We start from the raw sequence: 23,938 nt of genomic DNA, 5'->3' as shown, positions 1-23,938 counted from the left end.
TTGCTAACCAACCACATGGTTCCGGGTTCAGTCCCACTGCGTGGCATCTTGGGCAAGTGTCTTCTGCTATAGCCCCGGGCCGACCAATGCCTTGTGAGTGGATTTGGTAGACGGAAACTGAAAGAAGCCTGTCGTATATATGTATATACATATGTATGTGTGTGTCTATTTGTGTGTCTGTGTTTGTCCCCCTAGCATTGCTTGACAACCGATGCTGGTGTGTTTACGTCCCCGTCACTTAGCGGTTCGGCTATAGAGACCGATAGAATAAGTACTGGGCTTACAAAGAATAAGTCCCGGGGGTCGATTTGCTCGACTAAAGGCGGTGCTCCAGCATGGCCGCAGTCGAATGACTGAAACAAGTAAAAGAGTAAAAGAGCATGCCCAGCTGTTCGGGAGAAGACACGAATAAAATGTGTACTAAACTTAAAAATAAGTTGTGGGATGACGATTTGTTCGACTCAAAACACCCATGAAGAAGATGCCCCAGCATGTACTGCAGTCTAACAACTGAAACAAGTTGAAGATAAAAGATTTAAAAATAGTTTTAGTCCCAAACCCGAGTAATTTTCACCCAGACGGATAATTAGGACATTGCCCTATATGAACAATGCATGTTACAGTGTAGTCAACAATTATATGCGATCAACCAGTCACACACAAATTGTACCATCCCCACCTGATGAACAGCCTCAATCGACCGACCTCTCACCACAGCACATCTCCACTATATAAAGCGCGCGCGGTAGGCAGAGAGTGAATTAAGCTCGTAGCGGGTGTTTTACTCCACAATTAACCATAATGGTGCAAGCTTGGTACATGGAAGATGTCAGTGGTGGGGAAGAACAGTATCTCCCTCAAAAACTAGAGCCCAACCAAGATGTTAGCCTAGCCCAGCTAGACGAGCTAGGCGTTAAATATTACGAAGTAAGTTTTCTTTTAGTTATTAATATGTTAAATGCATTCATCTTGACCTGGTTTTCTCGTTAGCTAGTACCTCTATTAACTGTGTGAAGTAAAGCTTTTTAAACCAAATATAGTTTGAAATTGGATTTATTTTGTCACCAAATTTTTTTTTTCTAAATTTCTGCTGTCTCCGCTAAATATTCTGTCACCCTTATACATAGTGTGGCTGTGTCTACAGAAAAATAGTTTTGGTTCATTCCTTCGATGTAACTCGACAAAATCAAAATATCTCACTTCGGGTATTTCCGTGGAAGCAAATGCTTAATTCGATTCGGTTTTCTGCTTGGAAATTTGCGGATTTTACATACACACGTGAAATAGGTAAGAACAAATATGCAAGGCGATTGTATGACGAGGGAAGTTCTTTTGAAGTTACCGTCCAGAGGAAGCATTGATGTACATGTGTGTGTGTGTTTGATGGGGTGTGGGAGACAGACAGTATGTTGTGTAAGTGAAGTGCTTCTGTTAGTGTGTGTGAAGAGACAGAGTAATGTGTGAAAGAAAGAGATAACTGAAATTTTTTTACTCGGTGTATGTGTATATGTATGTATATTACTTCAAAAGTTCCCGCAAGCCCATAAGTAAAAAAAAAAAAATTTTTTTACGGAAATCGACGGAAAGGTCTACTAGAGACGAAAGATCGCCAAGGCGGCATGGCGGCATAGTTTCGGTTGTAGTAGCACAGATTTCCGTCGATATGGCAATCTGTGCTACGACATGCGAAACTTCGCCATGGCGGCATAGAAACTTCGCCGAATGCTGTTTTGATACGAACCTCTGCGAGACAATACCTAAGTATTCGATACACATTGCTGTTTCGAAGTTGTCTAAAATTTAAACCTTGCATCAAAGTTTTGGTAATTTTTTACAAGTACACCCTCCACGCGGGGCGCACTTGGTGGAGACGTCAACGGGGATTCTAATCTTGGCCAAAAAAATTAGCATTTCAAAATTTAAATTTTGTACCCTCTTGCCCCACCTTCGTTATATCCCGTGAACTTCTACACAACTATTTCCATTGTTTATAATTGCATTCGCTCAAATGCGTCGGTGCTTGTCAACCGACACGTAAAGCCCGGAAGTGGTCTCTCCACATACTAGAAACAACAGCCAAATTTTTTTTTTGCGAATTTGTGTGGATGGAAACTGAAAGAAGCCCGTCGTATATATGTATATATATATGTATGCGTGTGCTTGTGTGTCTGTGTTTGTCCCCTAGCATTGCTTGACAACCGATGCTGGTGTGTTTATGTCCCCGTTACTTAGCGGTTCGGCAAAAAGAGACCGATAGAATAAGTACTGAGCTTACAAAAGAAATTTATACGGTTAGGCAAAAAAAGGTCCTCTTTTACTACTCTTTTTACATGTTTCAGTCATTTGACTGCGGCCATGCTGGAGCACCGCCTTTAGTCGAGCAAATCGACCCCGGGACTTATTCTTTGTAAGCCCAGTACTTATTCTATCGGTCTCTTTTTGCCGAACCGCTCGGTGACGGGGACATAAACACACCAGTATCGGTTGTCAAGCAATGCTAAGGGGACAAATACAGACACACACACACATAAGTAAAAAATTCGGACTGCCCATATTTTAAACTCTGATCGTAAAACAATTCGAAAGAGAGCTTTTAAGATTTTCTTTTCTTTCTTTTTTTTTTTTTTTTTTTGTTTAATCGAATGAATTCTCGTGGGAAGAACAGAAATTCGTAAAATTTTTCTGAAAATTTCAAAAAGTAAAAAAGTTACGAGGGCACAGGAGTGGCTGTGTGGTAAGTAGCTTGTTTACCAACCACATGGTTCCGGGTTCAGTCCCACTGCGTAGCACCTTGGGCAAGTGTCTTCTACTATAGCCTCGGGCCGACCAAAGCCTTGTGAGTGGATTTGGTAGACGGTAACTGAAAGAAGCCCGTCGTATATATGTATATATATATATATATATATATATGTGCGTGTGTGTGTTTGTGTGTCTGTGTTTGTCCCCCTAGCATTGCTTGACAACCGATGCTGGTGTGTTTATGTCCCCGTTACTTAGCGGTTCAGCAAAAGAGACCGATAGAATAAGTACTGGGCTTACAAAAGAATAAGTCCTGGGGTCGAGTTGCTCGATTAAAGGCGGTGCTCCAGCATGGCCGCAGTCAAATGACTGAAACATGTAAAAGAGGGGTAATGTGGGGGTGGAGGGCTTAAACCAGAATCCCGCTATTCAGTGATTGCTAAAACTCGTGATTTTTTTTCTTTCTTGGTGATCTTTCGTCTCTAGTAGACCTTTCCGTCGATTTCCGTAAAATTTTTTTTTTTTTTACATATGGGCTTGCGGGAACTTACACACACACATGTACATCAATGCTTCCCATGCACGGTAACTTCAAAAGAACTTCCCTCGTCATACAATCGCTTTCTCTTAGTGTCTTTCGCTCTCATTACTTCAAAAGTTCCCACAAGCCCACATGTAAAAAAAAAAGAAGTTTTTTACGGAAATCGACGGAAAGGTCTACTAGAGACGAAAGATTGCCTCTTTCTTTTGTAATTACGAATTTACAAAAACGTAAATACATTGGGAATGTAAATGGTTTTTTTTTTTTAAATTCTAACATAAACGATCTGGTAGAAATTTGGGTCAATATACAGTTTATGCTTCGGTCACGAAAAAAAACAAAAAACAAACAAAAAAACAGGCGCAGGAGTGGCTGTGTGGTAAGTAGCTTGCTAACCAACTACATGGTTCGGAGTTCAGTCCCACTGCATGGCACCTTGGGTAAGTGTCTTCTGCTATAGCCCCGGGCCGACCAATGCCTTGTGAGTGGATTTGGTAGACGGAAACTGAAAGAAGCCTGTCGTATATATATATATATATATATGTGTGTGTGTGTGTGTGTTTGTCCCCCCCAACATCGCTTGACAACCGGTGCTGGTGTGTTTACATCCCTATAACTTAGCAGTTCGGCAAAAGAGACCGATAGAATAAGTACTAGGCTTACAAAGAATAAGTCCTGGGGGTCGACTTGCTCAACTAAAGGCGGTGCTCTAGCATGGCCGCAGTCAAATGACTGAAACAAGTAAAAGAGTAACTATGTGTAGATATCTGTTATTAAATTCGATGACTGGTATCCGTGCTAGTGGAGCACTAAGAACACCATCTGAGCATGATCATTTCCAGAGCGGCTACCTGACATTCGTGCTGGTGGCACGTAAAAAGCACCATTTGAGCATGATCGTTACCAGCGTTGCCTTACTGGCACTTGTGCAGGTGACACGTAAAAAATAATATTTTCATGGCCGTTGCCAGTACCGCCTGACTGGCCCTCGTGCTGGTGGCGCGTAAAAGCACCCACTACACTCTCGGAGTGGTTGGCATTAGGAAGGGCATCCAGCTGTAGAAACTCTGCCAGATCAAGATTGGAGCCTGGTGCAGCCATCTGGTTCGCCAGTCCTCAGTCAAATCGTCCAACCCATGCTAGCATGGAAAGCGGACGTTAAACGATGATGATGATGATGATGTTTGACACAGGCAACATTTGGGTATCAAGTAAGCCACCAGCCCAACCTGGAGCAAGATAGCAGACAACATGCTAGACACTGCAGAACACATACTCGTTATGTAGGAGCTATCACCATGACTTTGCCTTATCCTTGGCAGGGTGGCTAAACAAACAAAAAAAGGGCAACCCAAACTACCCTAGGTATGATCATCACTCTGTGAGGTATTTTCAAAATATCAACATAATCTACAAAACACAATATAGTTTTTTGTTATATTTGAGATATATATTTAGGCTGTCTCTGGAAACCCCCCAAAATCCAGAAATCCAGGCCACTTCCAGATCCAAGTTTGCCAGAAATTTGGTCTAGTACTGTATATATATATATATATATATATATATATTATTAGTGAATTGAAGAAATGGAGTTGAACGAAGATTGAACAGAATTCCTTTTATTGCATTCTACACATGTTTCAATCAGAATTTGGAAAATTGTGGCTTTTGAAACATGTGTAGAATGCAATAAAAGGAATTCTGTTCAATCTTCGTTCAACTCCATTTCTTCAATTCACTAATAATATTAAAATTCAATTATCTGCACCAACGCATGGTTGCAACACCAATGGTTCTATCTCCAACCGTGCTTTCTTCTGCTGTGATTTTTGCTACCAAGGTATCGGTTAAACTTTTGATTAATCTGCAACAAGATTATTCATCTTTCTATTTTACCAAATATATATATATATATATTTATTTAAGTAGACAAATGAATTATCTTATTACGGATAATTCGAAAGATAACTGATACCTTGGTAGCAAACTCACAACGAAAATAAAATAAAGGAATTTTGTTAAATCTTCGTTCAGCTCCATTCTTTCCTATACTTTATATATATATATATATATATATATATATATATATATATATATACATATATATATATGTGTATGTGTGATGAACTTTAGTTTTAGTTCCTTATTCCAAATCCACTTGTAAGGCTTTGGTTAGCCTGGGGCTATGGCAGAAGACACTTGTCCAAGGCGCCATGCACTGGAACTGTACCTGGAACCATGTGTTTGAGAAGTGAAGTGAAACTCTTAACCACAAATCCATTTCCGTGTTTCTAAAGATCTATTAAGAACATTTATTTTTCTCTTTTCAGATTGATGTCGATTCCTACAATGGTGAATTTGAACCTTTAAAGAAAGAATTTGGTTACACCTATGATGATACAGTGGATATCCATCCCTCTAGATTTCCTAATTTCGATAATATGGTTAGTGTGCATTTATACTCCTACTCTTTACTCTTTTACTTGTTTCAGTCATTTGACTGGCCATGCTGGAGCACCGCTTTTATTCGAGCAAATTGACCCCAGGACTTATTCTTTGTAAGCCTAGTCTTTATTCTATCGGCTTCTTTTGCTGAATCACTAAGTTACTGGGAAGCTGCACCAGGTTCTGATCTGATTTGGTAAGGTTTCTACAGCTGGATGCCCTTCCTGATGCCAACCACTCCAAGAGTGCAGTGGGTGTTTTTTACACGTCACCAGCACAGATGCCTTTGATCTCACACTGGTATTGGCCAGAACTATGGTCTCACTTGGCTTGACAGGTCTACACAAGCACAGTATATTGCCAAAGCTCTTGGTCGCCCATCACTGCCTCCATGAGGCCCAATGCTCAAATGGTGCTTTTTATGTGCCACTGGCTTGGGTGCCAGGCAGGTGGTTCTAGTATCGGCCACGATTATGATTTCACTCGGCTCAATAGGTTTTCACAAGCACAGCATATTGTCCAGCTAATGAATGGGCCAGTTATGTGACACTGGCATTGGCCATGTCTATGATCTTATTTGGCTTGCCAGGTCTTCTCAAGCACAGCCTATTGCCAAAGGTCTCAGTCGCTTGTCATTGCCTCTGTGAGGCCCAAAATCTGAAGATTGTGCTTCACCACCTCGCTTTTGCTTTTCATTCTTTGGGAGGGCAATAAATTAAGTACCAATAAAACACTGAGGTCGATCTAATTAACTAGACCCCTCCTTAAAAATTTCAGACCTTGAGCCTTTAGTAGAATGGATTATTATTATTATTGTTATTAGGGCAGCGAGCTGGCAGAATTGTTAGCATGCTGGGCAAAATGCTTAGCGGTATTTAGTCAGTTTGCTTGTTCCGAGTTCAAATTCTGCTGAGGTTGACTTGCCTTTTATTGTTTCTGAGTCGATAAAATAAGTACCAGTTGAGCACTAGAGTTGATGTACTTATTTTATTGACCCTAGGATGTTGAAAGGCAAAGTTGACCTTGGCGAGATTTGAACTCAGAACATAAAGACAGATGAAATGCCGCCGAGCATTTTGCCCTCTGTGCTGATGATTTTGCAGCTCAGTGGTGTTGGAGGACAGGGTGGGTTGCTGCAGTGGTGGGTGAGTGAATTGAGTGCAGAGGTGGAAAAAGTTGTGGAATTAGTCATTAGAAATTTGAATACAGCATGCTTTGTGGTACTTTTCCGGGTTTGCTGCAGTCTGAGTTCGAATCCTGGTGAGGGTTATTTTTGTCTTTCATGCTTTCAAAGTCAGTTTATAAGGTACCAGATTAATCCAGGGCAGCAGATTAGTGGTGAATAAACATAAAAAAACAGTTGCCTTAGGTTACCTGTTATTTCTTTGCATGGTGATCATAATGTCTGCCACGATGTTCACTTAGCTTGAAAGGTCTTCTCGAGCACAGCAGATCACCAGATGTCTTAGTCACATGTCATTGCTTCTATGTGACTCTACATCTGAAGATTTATATTCCACCACCTTGTCCCACATCGTCCTGGGTCTACCTCTTCCTCAGGTTCCCTCCACAATTAGAGATCAATACTTCTTTATGCAGCTGTCCTCATCTGAAAAAATATCCTCATTACATGATGTTGTCTCTTTACCGTCTTCTTTTTTTGTTTCAGATGAAGACCTTCTTCTCAGAACACCTTCACACTGATGATGAAATTCGTTTGATATTGAATGGGTCTGGTTACTTTGATGTACGGGACAAAAATGACAAGTGGATCCGTATATATTCTGAGAAAAAAGATCTTATAGTGTTACCAGCTGGGATGTACCATCGATTCACCCTTGATTCCAAGGTTAGTTGTAATTACATCATTATTATTTTACATTTTAGTGAGGCTATGTCACCTAGTGGTTAGGGCAGTGCTTTTCAACCAGGGTTCCGCCAGTTCAGTCCAGGGGTTCCGCAAGAAGTTACAAAACTGCTAAATTCGGCAGTAATTTTTAACTCCTGTGCAGATATGTGTGCATATGACTATTAAGTTTTTGGACAGGGGTTCCTCGAGCCAGTGGAATGTTTCCTTGGGGTTCCACTCCAGCAACAAGTTTGAATAGCACTGGGTTAGGGTGTTGCACTGATGATTGCGAGATCCTGATTTCAATTCCTAGACTGGGTGTTGTGTTGTGTTCTTCCTCTTTTACTCAGTCATTTGACTATGGCCATGCTGGAGCACCACCTTTAGTCGATTGAGCAAATCGACCCCAGGATTTATTCTTTGTAAGCCTAGTACTTATTCTGTCAGTCTCTTTTGCTGAATAAAAAGTTGATTTCCTAAAAATTTTTTGTACTTCTTATTAGACTCTGACTTTAACTGTATATGAGCATGCATAATATCACCATTTAATGTCATATTTTCCATATTGGCATGGGTTGGACTGTTCGACATGAACTGAGGAGCCAACTGGCTGCACAGAACTCCAATGTCAGTTTTGTCTGGCCTCTACAGCTGGATGCCCTTCATAATGCCAACCACTTCACTGTATGCTGTGTTTTTTTTTTCTTTTTCGAGGCATCAATACTGGCAAAGTCACCAATTACCTACTAGACAAGATCCCTCAACTGAGAAGGGTATAAGTTGAGGAATAGGAAAGTATGGCAGAGGGAGAGGAGTGAGTGTCTTGCTGAAGAGTTGAATCCATGGCTTCATCCATCTGGAAAGAGAGCAGTGTGAGGTCAATATAGAAGATGAATGTGAGAGAACACACACACATATAATGAGCTTCTTTTAGTTTCCACCTACCAAATCCCCTTATAAGGCTTTGGTAGGCCTGAAGCTATTGTAGAAGACGTTTGCCTAAGGTGCTGCAGAGTGAGACTGAACTTGGAACCATGTAGTTGGGAAGCAAGCTTCTTACAATATAGCCACACACCACTCTCTATCCATATATATACATGGCTGTGTGGTTAGGGAGCTTGCTTCCTAGCTACATGGTTTCGGGTTCAGTCCCACTGCATGGCTCTTTGGGTAGGTGTCTTCCGCTCTAGCCCCGAGTCGACCGAAGCTTTGTCATTGAATTCGGTAGGCGGAAGTTACTGCCGTGTGTGTGTCCGTGTAGGTGCTCAGTGCCTCTCCGAAAGAGAGAGAGGGGATATAGCACAACATGTATTTATAGTGGACTAGCAGTATCGCCTGGCGTTGCTCGGGTTTGTAAGGGAAATAACTATAAAGCATTTTTAGAGAGTTATAACCAAAAAATGGAAAAAAAATTATGGTAAATTTTTTTTTTAGTTAAAAAGGTCGAGTTGCGTCCCCTAGACAGTCTATGGTTTGTGTTTCTGATTCTCGACCCCATGTCGAATTTATCGATTTTTTTCAGAACTGGGGGAACTTTTCAAAATTTTCGCTGCGTTAGTTTTGAATTATGACATTGGGCTATGTGTGTGTCAAGTTTCATCAGAATCGGTTGAAAGCCGTGGTCAGGGTGAGGGTACAACCAAACAGACACACAGAAACACACACAGACAAACTGCCGTTTATATAGAGAGAGATGTATAATGAAATGTGGAAATTGACGATGTTATCAGCATATTGGCATAGAAATAATTTTTCTTTTGCCCTTGTTTATAATTTTAAATTTTAACTTTTAAACTTTTAATATGCTGCCACTTTAGGTGAAACTTTTTCTGAAAAAAATTTTATCCTATACTAGCAGTATCGCCCGGCATTGCTTGGGTTTGTAAGGGAAATAACTATATAAGCATTTTTAGAGAGTTATAGCCAAAAAATGCATTAAAAATGGAAAAAAAATGATGGTAAATTTTTTTTAAAATCGTTGACTCATCGTAGACATTTTTAGAGAGTTACTTCCCTTATATAATATCGAAAAAATGCATTAAAATGGAAAAAAAATGATGGTAAATTTTTTTTTAAATCGTAGACGCGCGCTAATACTCAGAAGGGCTCGATATGAATCATGACTATAAGATACCCAGTTTTGGTTAAACTGCACCGCAAAATGTGGGAGTAGTTAGGAATCTAAATCGTAGGAGACAGACACACAACTTCTCTTTTATATATAAAGATTAGTAGTATATATATATAAATTAATTTTGTGTTGGCTTATGTGATTTGTAAGTTTTCTCTTTTTAAATTTTTTTTTTTTTCACTATTTTTCTCAGAAATACATTAAAGCTATGCGGCTTTTCAAAGGAGTGCCTGTATGGACAGCACACACGAGGCCATATGACGACTTAGAGTGTCGAAAGGAGTACTTGAAGTCAATTGGATTAGAAGCATGAAGAACTCTATCGTCAAGTGTATTAGCAAGAGCTGAAAATAATTACCAAAAAATAAATTAACTTTTATTCATACATTTGTATACGTGCACATACACGTCTATATATGTGTGTGTATATGTAGGCTTGAAATGGAAATGAATTTTCCATTTTTCTTGTGTTAAACTAATACACTTGCTTGTTCCTACACCTGTCTTCGTCTTTTGTTTTTCTGTGAATTTGAACTATATATATATAAATTTATGCCTCTTTTACACTTTTACTTGTTTCAGTCATTTGACTGCGGCCATGCTGGAGCACCGCCTTTAGTCGAGCAAATCGACCCCGGAACTTATTCCTCGTAAGCCAAGTACTTATTCTATCGGTCTCTTTTTTGCCGAACCGCTAAGTGACGGGGACGTAAACACACCAGCATCGGTTGTCAAGCAATGCTAGGGGGACAAACGCAAACATATACACACACATCATCATCATCATTTAGCGTCCGCTTTCCATGCTAGCATGGGTTGGACGGGTCAACTGGGGTCTGTGAAGCTGGAAGGCTTCGTCAGATCTGGCATTGTTTCTACGGCTGGATGCCCTTCCTAACGCCAACCACTCCGCGAGTGTAGTGGGTGTTTTTTACGTGCCACCGACACGGGGCCAGACAGAGCTGGCAAACGGCCACGAACGGACGGTGCTTTTACGTGTCACCAGCACGGGGGCCAGCCGACACAAACACACATATATATATATATATATATATATATATATACACATATATACGACGGGCTTCTTTCAGTTTCCGTCTACCAAATCTACTCACAAGGCTTTGGTCGGCCCGAGGCTATAGTAGAAGACACTTGCCCAAGATGCCACGCAGTGGGACTGAACCCGGAACCATGTGGTTGGTAAGCAACCTACTTACCACACAGCCACTCCTGCGCCTATATACATGTTCTCGTTTCTCATTCTGTCTCATTGTTTTGATGTCCTGTACCCATATATGCATATATTTATATTATTATTATATGATCGAATGCCACGCATCCTTTTCCAAGTAAGTTTTATCTTGATAATTACGATGCGCACATTTATTCTTTCTCTTTTCTGTCTATCTATCTCACTCTCTTGTTCTTCCTTTCTGTTTTTCTCTCTCACTCTTTCCCTGTTCTTCTCCTCTCCCCTTCACCATTTCCTCTCTCTCTTTCTATATATATAATATATATATATAAGTAGATACATATATCTACTTACCTACATATATACACTTGCGTCAGAAATTAATTCTCAAATTTCTACATTAAATAGGTTAAATCAATTAACCTATGAGCTGTTCAAAACGTCTTACGCGATGAGAAAACTTAGTATGGTGTGATTTCGGTCCTTGTGAGGCGCTACCTATATCTATTAAACAAAGGAAGATTTGTCTGCATCCGCACTCCAATTTGTTGCACTGCTATGTCAACATCATAAGGCTGTAGACTCTCAAACTGCTCTGCAAAGTTACGTCATCGTTCTGCGCAACAGTGAACTCGCAACAAAGCAATAGTTCGAGATATGGCCACTAGGTGACAGCACATACCTTGAGTGAAGAGCAAATCAAGGGTGCTAATTAATTTCTGACGGTAGTGTATATGTATATATACATTCATATATGGGTACAGGACATAAAAAAAAACTTAGAAACAATGAAACGAGAACATAAAAAACAAAAACATATATATATATATCATCACCGCTTAACGTCTGTTCTCCATGCTAGCATGGGTTGGACGGTTCGACCGGGGATCTGGGAAGCCAGAAGGCTGCACAAGGCTCCGGTCTTATCTGGCAATGTTTCTACAGCTGGATGCCCTTCCTAACGCCAACCACTCCATGAGTGTAGTGGGTGCTTTCTACGTGCCACATGCACTGGTGCCAGGCGAGGCTGGCATTGGCCACGGTCAGATTGGTGCATTTTACGTGCCACCGGCACGGAAGCCAGTCGAGGCGGTACTGGCTTCGGCCACGATTCGGATGGTGCTTTTTACGTGCCACCGACACGGAAGCCAGTCGAGGCGGCGCTGGCATCGGCCATGTATAATTATAGGTATTTTCATGTATAGGATGTAATTTTTCTGAACTGTTTCAGTGTTTCATATATGATAAACATAAGCTAATGGTACAGCCTTAAATATCTTAACATATTGTTAAATATTTGAGTATTTTCTGGTATTATTCCTGAGATATAAGGTGCACTGCTGCGGCCATGTTGATGCACTGCCGTTTATATATATATATATATATATATATTTTTTTAAAATTTATTTTTTATTTTATTTTATCTAGTTTCAGCTCACGAGCTGTGGCACCACCATTTGGTGTTGCTACATGATTTTACTTCACGAATTCTTTTTAGCAATTGCCATTTGGTGCATGAGAGAGTTTGATACAGCTGCCCTCATCTGCACCTCCTGCCGTGAAGTTGGTTCATCTGGGATACCTGACAAGAAGAGATCCAGTTTCATTTTAAAGACATCTGCATCCACCCCATGCAGGTCTCTCAGGTTCTTCGGGAGGATATTGAAGATCTGTGGACCTCTGAAGCCCAGGCTATCACAGTATCTTGTCCTACATCTTGATGGCAAATTTGGAGTCCTTGGCACTATGCAGTGGTGCCCAGTTCTAGTATTTGTGTAACTCTCGATGCCAAAGTTTGGGACAAGTCCTATATATAAATGTATATACAATGGACTTAGCAATTCAACAAAAGAAACTGATAGAATAAGTAGCAGGCTTTAAAAGAATAATTACTGGGGTTGATACATTTGACTAAAAATTCTTCAAGGCAGTGCCCCAACATGGCCACAGTCTAATGACAGAATGAAGTAGGAAATCAAAGATTCATTTATTGAGAATAATTAATTTGTAAAATGATAGTGCTTGTAGTAAACAACAGGTTATCTTTTCTTGCTGCACCGTATCGTACTGGAAGAAGCGGTCGGAGAGTGGCCTAGATATATTTACATCGAGGTCACAGTACGTTCTTTTGTGGTTGATGATGTCTCTGAATATGTGTTGTCCACTCACTCGTTCACCCCCGATGGACAGGTTAAAGAGTCTGTTAATGGCATTCGGTCTGATGGTGTAAACACGATGAGTCTTGTCCACGTTGTAGTTATGGTTCAACATGGTCACCAGCATGGATTCGATGGTTCGTAGGCTGACAACAAATGGTACGACTCGTAGACTTGGGTAGCGGTAGGTTTTATTCTCCAGGGTGTATATACTTGCTTTAGGTAGGTTTTCAATGCAATTATGAATCTGAAGAAATAATTTATATATCAATTTTAATGCTGTATATAAAATATTCTCGTAGATTAATAAAAATGTTACAATTACTATTAGTTTCAAATGTAATCAAATACCTGGATTTCCTCCAGGTAATTAAGAGCTCAGGTGATAACAGGTCATTAAACTGTCAGTTGTTAATACATTGCAGTAAATCCAGATGAGGCATACTAACAAGAATACTCTTTCACTTGTTTCAGTCATTTGACTGTGGCCATGCTGAAGCACCGCCTTTTGTAAGCCTAGTACTTATTCTATTGGCTTTTGCCGAACCGCTAAGTTCTGGGGACGTAAACACACCAGCAACAATATTTAGCAAACACACACAGACACACACACACACATATATTATATATATATATATATATATATATATATATACGACGGGCTTCTTTCAGTTTTCGTCTACCAAATCCACTCACAAGGCTTTGGTCGGCCCAAGGTTAAAATAGAAGACACTTGCCCAAGGTGCCACACAGTGGGACTGAACCCGGAACCATGTGGTTTGTAAGCAAGCTACTTACCACACAGTCACTCCTATGCCTATATACATAATCAGTTAAAACAATCTTTTACAGCAACATACTTAGCATAAACGTAGAAGTTTTCTGATTAACATAACATAATATTCCTGATAATTTTAGTAAAGAGTACTTTAAAATTTTATTATATAGTTATACATTTAATGATATTTATCCTAACGAAACAGCTGTTGAACCGCTGAACACAAACACAATATATAAGCAAAATGTGACATTTATGCTTCTCTGCACACACTGAGCTTACGATCTCTGTATTTATACCACGAGAACGTTCTGGAAGTTTTTGAAACTTTTAGAAAGTTCTTGAAACTTTTAGAAAGTTCTAGAAAATTCTGCTTCAGCCACTCAGTGCTGAATCAGTCTGAAATGTAATGGAAAATAAAGTCAGTTTCAAAACACTGATGTCCAGGTCACAGAAGCAAAGTTTGAAGGGATGGTAGTTATTCTTTTTGATTTCTAGAGAGAAGCAAATAGGAAATAACACTAACCAAACACAAAATAAATGAATAAATAAAAAAAAAAAATTGTGTAACAAAAGGGTTAGTTGTGATATGAAAGAAAAGAGAATACCTTTTCAAAGTATGCAGTAACATCATATTTCATATAGAGCTTATTGAAAATCATTGTTTGATTCCAGTCGACTACGTCAAGGTTTCGAGACATTTTCAACCATGTGATACGATCAGTCTGAATGTCTAAGGCTACAAGACTTGTTATAGACTGTTTGGGAGACAGAAAAAAAAAAAAGAAAAGGAATTAAAAAAAAAAATCATTAAATATATACACATACATAAAGTTAATCCAAACAAGAAAGCACAAAAGAACACAACAACGCGAGGATGTGGAACAAATATAGTATTATTGGACGCTCAGGAAAGAAGGAGGGGTTTAACATTTCGAGCGGAGCTCTTCGTCGGAAACATAGGAGAAGGAAAGATCCAGAGAAGGGAAGACAGAGGGAAAAAATCGCCAACGGTACACACGCGATCACAAGTTATTTAACATACATGCATAAAATGTGTGCTAATGAGTGTTCGTGTATGTTAGTACTTGTTTACCTGTTGTCGAATGGAGATAAGACCTCACCTTGTGATATGAACTATATATGTGTGTATATATATATATATATTTAGTGAATGGAAGAAATGGAGTTGAACGAAGATTGTACAGAATTCCTTTTATTACATTCTACACATGTTTCAAGGGCCACAATTTTCCAAATTCTGATTAAATAAGGATACCATATTGCAGCTTTCTCTTCAGGAAAAACCAGGAATTACGTTGTCAGAACAAAACAAAACAGAGGCGCAGCAAAGCAAGTTTACCCATGGGCTCTTAAGGAGCGTCCTCGTTCGAATTGCTTTGCTGCGCCTCTGTTTTGTTTTGTTCTGACAACGTAATTCCTGGTTTTTCCTGAAGAGAAAGCTGCAATATGGTATCCTTATTTAATCAGAATTTGGAAAATTGTGGCCCTTGAAACATGTGTAGAATGTAATAAAAGGAATTCTGTACAATCTTCGTTCAACTCCATTTCTTCCATTCACTAATTATATTAAACTTCAATTATCCGCACCAATGCACGGTTGCAACACCAAATGGTCTTATCTCCAACCGTGTTTTTTCTGCTGTGATTTTTGCTACCCAGGTATCGGTTAAACTTTTGAATAATCTGTAACAAGAAAATTCATCTTTCCATTTCAACAAATATATATATATATATATATATATGTAGGTGAATAATTCTTTGTAACTCAACACTTTCAAATTTCGGACACTGGTAGAATGTGTCATATAAAACATGTTTTACTCTTAGCATTTTTAAGAAAAATTTATATTTATGAAGTAATTTCACGTTAAAGTAGGCCTATTTCGGTAATTTCAACCAATCAATGATGTGTATTCAGCTGAATAAAATTACTGTCGTTGTTTGTCAACAAGAACTTTCGGTGCTGTATTTTTCGTTTGTCACTGTCATTTATGACAACCCTAACCCTAAAACCTTAAAGCTAAAACCAGTACAAACGCACAAACAATGTCATAAATAACAGTGACAAATAAAAAATACACCATCGATAATTATTGTTGACAAACAACAGCAGTAATTTTATTCAGCTGAATACACGTCATTGATTGGTTGAAATGACTGAAATAGGCCTATTTTGACGTGAAATTACTTCATAAATATAAATTTTTCTCAAAAATGCTAAGAGTAAAACATGTTTTATATGACACATTCTACCAGTGTCCAAAGTTTGAAAGTGTTTAGTTACAAAAAAATTATTTTTTAAAATCTGTACGTCAAAAGGTAAAGATCCGAGAAACTTCTATTGGCTTTTGATGCAAACTGTATGTTTGCTTGACTCTCCACTAGCGATATAAACAAGTGTGCATTTTGCACCAAAAACCTGTGTGAGAGTTTCCCTTGTGGTATCTACTTCAGTATAGTTTGTTCCAACAGAACATCCATGATGAATATTGCTTCTTGGCATTAATTGATGGAAGCACTCCGTCGGTTACGACGACAAGGGTTCCGGTTGATCCGATCAACGGAACAACCTGCTCGTGAAATTAACGTGTAAGTGGCTGAGCACTCCACAGACACGTGTACCCTTAACGTAGTTCTCGGAGATATTCAGCGTGACACAGAGAGTGACAAGGCCGGCCCTTTGAAATACAGGTACAACAGAAACAGGAAGAAAGAGTGAGAGAAAGTTGTGGTGAAAGAGTACAGCAGGGATCACCACCAACCCCTGCCAGAGCCTCATGGAGCTTTAGGTGTTTTCGCTCACTAAACACACACAACGCCCAGTCTGGGAATCGAAACCACGATCCTATGACCGCGAGTCCGCTGCCCTAACCACTGGGCCATTGCACCTCCACTCTTGGCATTAATACTGTCTCTGTCGTTAAAATACACACTTTTATGAATATGGCCAAGAAGTCATTGCTTACTTACTTCTTCACATGTCCAAATCAAAGCAGCTGTCTTACGTGCACATAGCAACAGCTGTTCATTACATCAACCACTGTGATGCAATGCTCTTTACAACACTTAAGATTACACATCACCACCACCACCACAGAGGGAGAGAGATGGGGAGGAAATTGGTTTAGTATATCAGGATTTAACCCTTTAGTGTTCATATTATTCTGTCAAATGTGATGTTTCATCACCATCATCATCATCATCGTTTAGCGTCCGTTCTCCATGCTAGCATGGGTTGGACGGTTCTACTGGGGTCTGCGAAGCCAGAAGGCTTCATCAGGCCCAGTCAAATCTGGCAGTGTTTCTACGGCTGGATGCCCTTCCTAACGCCAACCACTCCGAGAGTGTAGTGGGTGCTTTTTACGTGCCACCCGCTTGAAAATGGTTTGAATTAATCCTGCATTATCTTGTAGTTTAGAGATTTCAGTGATGTGATTTTTTTTAGTTTTAGAACGACATGGTAGGGCTGAGGTGAGAGGCAAGATCTGGTCAGTTTCAATATAAAACAGGTTAAATATTTTGGCCGGATATGGCCGGTTTGAATGCTAAAGGGTTAAATTCAAAATGCAGAAAGACAGAACCAAAGCAACGAGACATCCCTACTCACTGCTAGGTGAAGAGGTGGAGAGGGCCATCTACAAGTGTGAGCCCCATGAATCAGAGTGGCAGTTTCAGCATGTCTTCCTCACCATCCTCCCAGGCAATGCCTATTCCATTTTGTCTGCTGGGACCCTGATATAGACTGACAGGCCTTGTTAGACAAACAATTTAAGTTCATGAACCAGTGACCCCACACTAATATGTTCTTATGTTCCTTACAGTTGAGGAGCAATGACATCATCATCATCATCATCGTTTAACGTCCGCTTTCCATGCTGGCATGGGTTGGATGGCTTGACTGAGGACTGGCGAACCAGATGGCTGCACCAGGCTCCAATCTGATCTGGCAGAGTTTCTACAGCTGGATGCCCTTCCTAATGCCAACCACTCCAAGAGTGTAGTAGGTGCTTTCATGTGCCACTGGCATGAGGGCCAGTCAGGCGGTACTGACAACGGCCACGCTCATATGGTGTTTTTTTATGTGTCACCTGCACGGGAGCCAGTCCAGCGGTACTGTCAACGACCACGCTCATATGGTGTTTTTTTATGTGTCACCTGTACGGGAGCCAGTCCAGCGGTACTGGCAACGACCACGCGCATATGGTGTTTTTTTATGTGTCACCTGTACGGGAGCCAGTCCAGCGGTACTGGCAACGACCACGCTCATATGGTGTTTTTTAATGTGTCACCTGCATAGGAGCCAGTCCAGCGGTACTGGCAACGACCACGTGCATATGGTGTTTTTTAATGTGTCACCTGCACGGGAGCCAGTCCAGCGGTACTGGCAACGACCACGCTCAAAAGTTGCTTTTGGACTTCACTCGAATGTTGTTTTTCCTCACTCTCTCTCTCTCTCTCTATATATATATATATGTTTAGTATTTAGCGAAAGCAACAGAATGACTCAAAGGCCAAGTGTTTCAAGCATTGGCACTCATCAAACACAAACTTTCAGGCCTTGAATCACTTTGTTCCTTCAGTCAAGTATTAATGAAAATATACATGTTTTGTGAGTTCTATTTTCCCTGTCTGCATCACCATACTTGTAATTATTACTCTTTACTCTTTACTCTTTTACTTGTTTCAGTCATTTGACTGTGGCCATGCTGGAGCACCGCCTTCAGTCGAGCAACTCGACCCCGGGACTTATTCTTTGTAAGCTCAGTACTTATTCTATCGGTCTCTTTTGCCGAACCGCTAAGTAACGGGGACATAAACACACCAGCATCAGTTGTCAAGCAATGCTAGGGGGACAAACACAGACACACAAACACGCATATATATATATACATACATATATACGACGGGCTTCTTTCAGTTTCCGTCTACCAAATTCACTCACAAGGCATTGGTCGGCCCGGGGCTATAGCAGAAGACACTTGCCCAAGATGCCACACAGTGGGACTGAACCCGGAACCATGTGGTTGGTAAACAAGCTACTTACCACACAGCCACTCCTGCACCTATATATATAAATTTTTATAAATAAGGGTAGGATCGTTAATTTAAAATAAAATAACGAACTTATCAAGTGGTCAGCATGGAAAAAATAACCTTCAAAGGTAATAATTATTAACATTATAAATTAAGGTATCTACGAGATACTACCATGCTGAAAATAGTAGCCATGAACTGACTCTAAAACCACCTTAAGTTTTCATATAGCAAACATTTTTGCTATATGATTCAATCATTATTCTGCAGCCATGCTGGAGCACTGCCACAAAATTTTAGTCAAATGTATGGACCCGCATACTTGTTTTTTTTTTTTAAAAGCCTGGTATTTATTGTGTCTTTTGCTGACCCGCTAAGTTACAGGATGTAAACACACAACACCGTTTGCTATATGAAAACTTAAGGTGGTTTTAGAGTCGGTTCATGGCTGCTATTTTCAGCATGGTGGTATCTCGTAGATACCCTAATGTATAATTTTAATATATATATATATATATATACATGTAGTTGTGTGAGTGTCTGTCCCCTTCGATTTAGATTCCTAACTCCTCCCACATTTTGCAGTGCAGTTTAACCAAATTCGGGTATCTTATAGTCGTGATTCATATCGAGCTCGTCTCAGTATTAGCGCGCGTCTACGATGAGTCTACGATTTTAAAAATAATTTAACATCATTTTTTATTCCATTTTAATGCATAATTTTTCGTGTGTCGATGGCGGCGGAGTCGGCGTCCGTGGTCAAACCTGCACCTGTTTGCTTCTCCCCCGTCTTCCCTCATTCGTGAAGCTGTGGGGAAGGGAGTGTAAGGAAATCAATGTCGTAAAGCGTTGTCAAGGAGACCAGCGTTCTTTTAGAACAACGACTTCATGGCTTGAAGACACCAAAACAGAAATGGCTAAGAAAGCCCGAATTGGCATCTATAAGGGAAGTAACTCTCTAAAAATGCTTATATAGTTATTTCCCTTACAAACCCGAGCAACGCCGGGCAATACTGCTAGTATATATATAAATTTATATAAATAAGGGTAAGATCGTTAATTTAAAATAAAATAACGAACTTATCAAGTGGTCAGCATGGAAAAAATAACCTTCAAAGGTAATAATTATTAAAATTATAAATTAGGGTAACTACGAGATACTACCATGCTGAAAATAGTAGCCATGAACTGACTCTAAAACCACCTTAAGTTTTCATATAGCAAACATGTTTGCTATATGATTCAGTCATTATTCTGCAGCCATGCTGGAGCACTGCCTCGAAATTTTAGTCAAATGTATGGACCCGCATACTTGTTTTTTTTATTTTTAAAGCCTGGTATTTTATTGGTGTCTTTTGCTGACCCGCTAAGTTACAGGGATGTAAACACACCAACACCGTTTGCTATATGAAAACTTAAGGTGGTTTTAGAGTCGGTTCATGGCTGCTATTTTCAGCATGGTGGTATCTCGTAGATACCCTAATGTATAATTTTAATATATATATATATATATATATATATGAAAATTATATATAAAGTTTTATTGGACATTCTAACAACTTTGCTAATCTGCTGTCCTAAATGAGGTAATGAAAAGACACAAAAATAAACATATAATTGTGGGCAAGGCTGTGTGGTAAGAAGCTTGCTTCCCAACCACATGACTCCAATTTCAGTGGCACTGTGTGACACCTTGGGTAAGTGTCTTCTACTATAGCCTTGGGCTGACCAAAGCCTTGTGAGTGGGTTTGGTAGATGGAAACTGAAAGAAGCCTGTTGTGTATATGTATATATGTGTCTATTTGTGTGTGCCTTTGTACCTGTGTTTGTCTTGCCCCACCACTTGACAACCGGTGTTGGTGTGTTTACATCCCTGTGACTTAGCGGGTCAGCAAAAGACACCAATAAAATACCAGGCTTTAAAAAAAAAACAAACAAATATGCGGGTCCATAGATTTGACTAAAATTTCGAGGCTGTGCTCCAGCATGGCTGTAGAATAATGACTGAATCCAGTAAGAGATAAAAGATAAAACATACATACATCACTTATTTGTTTGGTCATGTTTGGTTGACTTCTTGTAACTTCTGGAGATAACATGGAAGCAGGCACCAGTTCTTTCATTTTCTCATGATTTAAGGACCTTAAAGTGTTGAATAATTTCTGCAGTTCAAGGAAACTCAAACCAGGAACTTTAGAAATTTGGTTCAAAGTTGAAAAATTACCAAATTGTTCGCGGTGAGATATAACAGAGGAAGTTTTGATTTTGTTGAGATGTCTGGTGGCTAACAATTCTATTTCTGATGCTTTGTTGAAGCAATCTAGAATATTCTTCCTTTCATCATCGGAATAAAAGGAATCAAATAAAGTACTCTCAGACGTGCTTGCTTTGGAGTATTTTTTGACCTGGAATTAAGACATAAGAAAAATATTAAGAAAAAAAAACAAGAACTGTTCATCATCATCATCACTATCAACATCATCATTATTTTAATGTTTACTTTTCCATGCTTGCATGGATCAGATATAATTTTTTGAAACAGATTTTCTATGACTGGATGCTCTTCCAGTTACCAACCCTTCCCTGTTTCCGAGCAAGATAAGAATTCCTTGATCTGCTGAACACTGACCAACGTCACCCTTTTCAAGCCTAGCCATGCTCATGGGCCCGGTTTCTGTGGCGTATGTGTCCCTCCCCCCAGCAAATTTGAAATCAATATTTAGATGATTAAGGCAGAGTTGTGGAAGAGATGTCCCATACCTGAGGGAGAACGGAACAATTATGGAAGTGGGGAGCAAAAATGTATGAAATTAGAGGGAAGAGACAAATAAAATTAGACCAATTGCAATACTGAAAATCTTTGGGTAAAAAAAAACTAACCAAATCATTAGAATAATAATTTGGAAGCATTCCGTCGGTTACGACAACGAGGGTTCCGGTTGATGTGAATCAACCGAACAACCTGCTCGTGAAATTAACGTGTAAGTGGCTGAGCACTCCATAGACACATGTACCCTTAACGTAGTTCTCGGGGATATTCAGCGTGACACAGAGAGTGACAAGGCCGGCCCTTTGAAATACAGGTACAACAGAAAGAGGAAGTAAGAGTGAGAGAAAGTTGTGGTGAAAGAGTACAGCAGGGATCACCACCATCCCCTGCCAGAGCCTCGTGGGGCTTTAGGTGTTTTCCCTCAATAAACACTCACAACGCCCGGTCTGGGAATCGAAACCGCAATCCTATGACCGCGAGTCCGCTGCCCTAACCACTGGGCCATTGCGCCTCCAGAATAATAATAAGCATTGTATAAAACAGGAATACTAAAAAAATGAAGGAAAAGCATATCCTTTTCTTTCCTCATCAAGTAAGGAACATCTCTTCTGAAACTCTGCCTTACTAAAGCAGGAGCCTCTACAAAATCAGTGAACAGCCAAAATAAACCTTGTTTAAATTTCTTCCAGCTACTTGAACTATTTCTAAATTTCACTTGGTAGTTTTCTTCAAATATTCTACACTGATGTAGTTTTGTACGTTACTCTATTTTTTTTTTTTTTTACTCTTTTACTTGTTTCAGTCATTTGACTGCGGCCATGCTGGAGCACTGCCTTTAGTCGAGCAACTCGACCCCAGGACTTATTCTTTGTAATCCCAGTACTTATTCTATCGGTCTCTTTTGCCGAACCGCTAAGTGATGGGGACATAACACACCAGCATCGGTTGTCAAGCAATGCTACGGGGACAGACACAGACACACAAACATACACGCACATATACATATATATATATATACATATATATGACGGGCTTCTATCAGTTTCTGTCTACCAAATCCACTCACAAGGCTTTGGTCAGCTCGAGGCTATAGTAGAAGACACTTGCCCAAGGAGCCTCGCAGTGGGACTGAACCCGGAACCATGTGGTTGGTAAGCAACCTACTTACCACACAGCCACTCCTGCGCCTATATGATCACATCAGCATCATCTTTACCATTTGTCTGTTACATCAGGCTTGACCAAGGGCTAAACAAGGGAAGACACATTAGACACCGTAGTCCGAGATATACTATGTCTGTAGCCCTAAGGCGTAAGGGACAGAGCTAAAACATTTTGTCTGCTGCATCAGTATTTTATTGGGGCAAGGCGGCGTGCTGGCAGAAACGGTAGAATGCCGGGCGAAATGCTTAGTGGTATTTCGTTTGTCTTTACGTTCTGAGTTCAAATTCCGCCGAGGTTGACTTTGTCTTTCATCATTTCGGGGTCGATAATTTAAGTACCAGTTGCATACTGGGGTCGATCTAATCGACTGGCCCCCTCCCCCAAAATTTCGGGCCTTGTGCCGAGAGTAGAAAAGAGTATTTTATTGGGGCTAAACAAGGAAAGAAACATTTAATAGTGTAGTCCTAGATACACTGTTCCTGAATTATAAAGTGGGATGGACATAGCAATCATTTGTTTGGGGAGCCGGCAGAATGCGGAGCAATATTTCGTCCGCCTTTATGTTCTGAGTTCAAATCCTGCCAAAGTCGACTTTACCCTTCATCCTCTCGGAGTCAATAAAATAAGGGCAATGTGGGAGAAGGACTTTACTGGGTCTATATAACGACAAAAGACCCTTTAGTTAGTGTACGCTTAGATAAACAATGTCTCAATAAAAGACAAAAAAATTTCAAAAAACGAAATAAAAACCGATAATTAAATGGCTAGGTCACGGTTGGAACGTTCATAACCATTGTCAAATTCATCAGGATGTTAATTAACAACAAATGTGAACTTTACTTCTTATCCTTCCGTGATGGCTGAAAATCGAATACGTACAAAGTAGAGATGTGAATTTAACATTATAAGGTTTCGTAGAGGTGAATGGAATTATAACAGAGGAAGATAACCACAAATAACAATAGCAATAGTGTTTTAACGTGTCAAACGAAGACGAGAGCTTCTCTATACAGAAGTCGGAGTGGAGGTATACATCTGTAGTTATGCCGTAGACTGTCCCTTAAATTGTAGCCTACGTCACTGTCCTAAAACACGGACAGAGAAATATAGATCCC

The 23,938-nt window shown here is 39.9% G+C and overlaps 2 protein-coding genes across 5 annotated transcripts in view; one reads left to right on the top strand and one right to left on the bottom strand.

Moving 5' to 3' along the window:
* Nucleotides 1–612: 612 nt before the first annotated feature.
* LOC115223255 (1,2-dihydroxy-3-keto-5-methylthiopentene dioxygenase) overlaps nucleotides 613–23,938 on the top strand; it is a 24,495-nt gene continuing 1,169 nt past the window's right edge. For 2 of the 4 annotated variants that reach the window (XR_005003407.1, XR_005003408.1), the window contains exons 1-4: nucleotides 652–927; nucleotides 5,611–5,724; nucleotides 7,395–7,574; nucleotides 9,899–10,113. Coding sequence is in view for 2 of the 4 variants with exons in the window: in XM_029793757.2 (XP_029649617.1) it covers nucleotides 802–927; nucleotides 5,611–5,724; nucleotides 7,395–7,574; nucleotides 9,899–10,018 (540 nt within the window). In the remaining 2 variants the exon portion in view is untranslated. Of the gene's footprint in view, nucleotides 928–5,610; nucleotides 5,725–7,394; nucleotides 7,633–7,839; nucleotides 7,860–9,898; nucleotides 10,158–23,938 lie in introns of those variants that run through there. The other 2 variants (XM_036512137.1, XM_029793757.2) reach the window with 2 other exon arrangements.
* The window catches only part of LOC115223256 (transcription elongation factor, mitochondrial), an 11,587-nt gene continuing 514 nt past the window's right edge, over nucleotides 12,866–23,938 (bottom strand). The window contains exons 2-4 of the mRNA XM_029793758.2: nucleotides 20,932–21,294; nucleotides 14,440–14,589; nucleotides 12,866–13,300 (exon numbers count right to left, since the gene is read on the bottom strand). Of these exons, the coding sequence (XP_029649618.1) occupies nucleotides 12,881–13,300; nucleotides 14,440–14,589; nucleotides 20,932–21,294 (933 nt within the window). The 3' untranslated portion in view covers nucleotides 12,866–12,880. The remainder of the gene's footprint in view (nucleotides 13,301–14,439; nucleotides 14,590–20,931; nucleotides 21,295–23,938) is intronic.

This window comes from Octopus sinensis, linkage group LG22 (genome assembly GCF_006345805.1).
Source record: "Octopus sinensis linkage group LG22, ASM634580v1, whole genome shotgun sequence".
Lineage (NCBI taxonomy): Eukaryota > Metazoa > Mollusca > Cephalopoda > Octopoda > Octopodidae > Octopus > Octopus sinensis.
The sequence above is the reverse complement of the archived record's forward strand: the minus strand, read 5'-3'. Positions and strand labels throughout refer to the sequence as shown.